Raw genomic sequence first — 1,857 nt, 5'->3', positions numbered from 1 at the left:
TTGTAAATGCTGACTTTACGCTTTCTTCAAGCTCCTGATTGAGCATGAAATGAAAGGCAGGATTTCTTTTCAAGTATTTTTATTAGAAAAACAATTTGACTCAAACAAATATAACAAAATGACATTCACAAACCAGAACAAGTTTGTGAGGAAGACTCGATAAGCACACACACACACACACACACACACACACACACACACACACACACACACACACACACACACACACACACACACACACACACACACACTGGCAGTATACAAAACACCTGAGCCGTACTGTACATAGCTGCCAAGGGGCCGGTGGGCCACCTGTAACTTCTCAAAAAGAGCATCATTAGCACAAGATTATTTCCACATTGTGCTTTTTGGAAGATCTACCTGTTGTGATTGGATGCGTCAGGTATTACCACAGCAGAAACTGTTGCCGTAAATGTGTTCATAACTTAGTCAGTAAAAAATATTTAGCTGCCTTGAAGGTTATTCAACTGTGAGCCAACCGAAAAATATATTTTAGAATTGAGGTTTTGAAACAGGCATTCATAAATTCTTGCAAGGGTTGAAAAGAGTGGAAATGTGGTGTCGCTTCTTTCCCGCGCAGTCCGTCAAGCTTGATCATTTCCTCAGTGTCAACATGGCGTTGACGTCCCACAGCAAGTTCCTCATCTGATCCATCAGAACCTTCATCTCCTGGTTCTTCTGACGGACCTTCTGCCGATAGTGACAAGAAGTTAAACAGTAAGTGAGGAATTATAATACATTACAACCTGTCCTGTAAATATTACCTCAAGGACCTCTTTTCGTTCCTGGTGGACTGACGGACTACAAGGCTCCACTCTGACATTCACCAGCTCTTCTCCAACATAGGGCACAAGCTGATAAAAAAATATATGTCGAGTCAATATTATGTTATCTGTCTTTCTGCTTAATATCTCAACTATCAAACATTTTAGGCAGACGATATTTTCTGACCTCCGCAGGTCCTTCTTGCAGGTCAGCCGTCATCTCCACGCAGCGTTCGTAGAGGAGACGAAGTTTACGGAAGAGCAGGGCCAGCTGCCTCAAGTGCTCTTGGAGCTTCCCAAAACGGTCTTGGTACATTGCCTGACTCTGAGTCACACCATTGGGAAGCTGAAATCGAAATAAGAAGGGACAACAGATATGAATGAAGTTGACCTTGAGTTTGGATATCTTTCCTTACTTGCGTGGCTCGTGTGATTTGGAAGATCTCCATGGTCCGAGTGACGATATCCTGGACGGTTTCCTGTCCAATCCGACAGAGGAACACGGGAGAGATCTCTCTGAGGGCACCCTGGGGTGGCATTGGCTGACCTGCTGCTGCCATAGCGCCACCGTGAGGTGGCTGTTGCTGCTGTTGTGTGGCCATTCCTGCCATGCTCGTCTTCTGTGGCAAAGGTGCTGCCATCACCACACCAAGCTGAGAGAGACAGGGAGAGAGATCAACGAAGGTGTCGGGATCATGATCTATTCAGAGCGCGATCAAAACTAATCGATCCACGATAGATTGGTTTAAATAGAAGATAGACAAATGAAGTGCGAAATTGTTTTGGTAGCTTAGCTCCGAGGCTAAAATGCTAACGTATCCGAACAAAGAGGAACGTTTTTACCAAGCAATCTGTATCTTACGGAAGGATATAGACAATGCATACCGCGACTTCCGATGCCCTTGGCTGAATTATGACAACAAATCCTTGGGTTAACGGCGTATTTTTGTTTTGGTTTGCAAGAAACGATCGGGTTGTTGTTGTTTTTTTGGACGGCTTATTCTACTTCTGTGATGTAGTGTTGGCTCGTGAGTGAACGATTCGTTCAAAGGAACGACTCTTTTCAGTGAAC

At 44.3% G+C, this 1,857-nt stretch overlaps 1 protein-coding gene across 2 annotated transcripts; it reads right to left on the bottom strand.

Moving 5' to 3' along the window:
* Positions 1-479: 479 nt before the first annotated feature.
* On the bottom strand, positions 480-1,840 carry LOC147040712 (mediator of RNA polymerase II transcription subunit 30). Of its 2 annotated transcripts, none has more exons than XM_085900901.1 (5): positions 1,671-1,840; positions 1,202-1,438; positions 973-1,131; positions 786-875; positions 480-708 (listed from the first exon to the last, which is right to left on the bottom strand). In XM_085900901.1, exons 2-5 carry the CDS (start codon positions 1,424-1,426, stop codon positions 616-618), a joined length of 567 nt encoding a protein of 188 aa, XP_085757027.1. In that variant the 5' UTR covers positions 1,427-1,438; positions 1,671-1,840; the 3' UTR covers positions 480-615. The 2 variants fall into 2 exon arrangements, with proteins under 2 accessions (XP_085757027.1, XP_085757026.1); XM_085900900.1 differs by having other exon boundaries at positions 480-711; positions 1,671-1,838.
* Between the last annotated feature and the right edge of the window lie 17 nt (positions 1,841-1,857).

Source organism: Syngnathus leptorhynchus, chromosome 20 (assembly GCF_054491065.1).
Source record: "Syngnathus leptorhynchus isolate UIUO chromosome 20, UIUO_Slep, whole genome shotgun sequence".
NCBI classification, from domain to species: domain Eukaryota; kingdom Metazoa; phylum Chordata; class Actinopteri; order Syngnathiformes; family Syngnathidae; genus Syngnathus; species Syngnathus leptorhynchus.
This window is presented reverse-complemented; position numbering and strand designations above follow the sequence as displayed.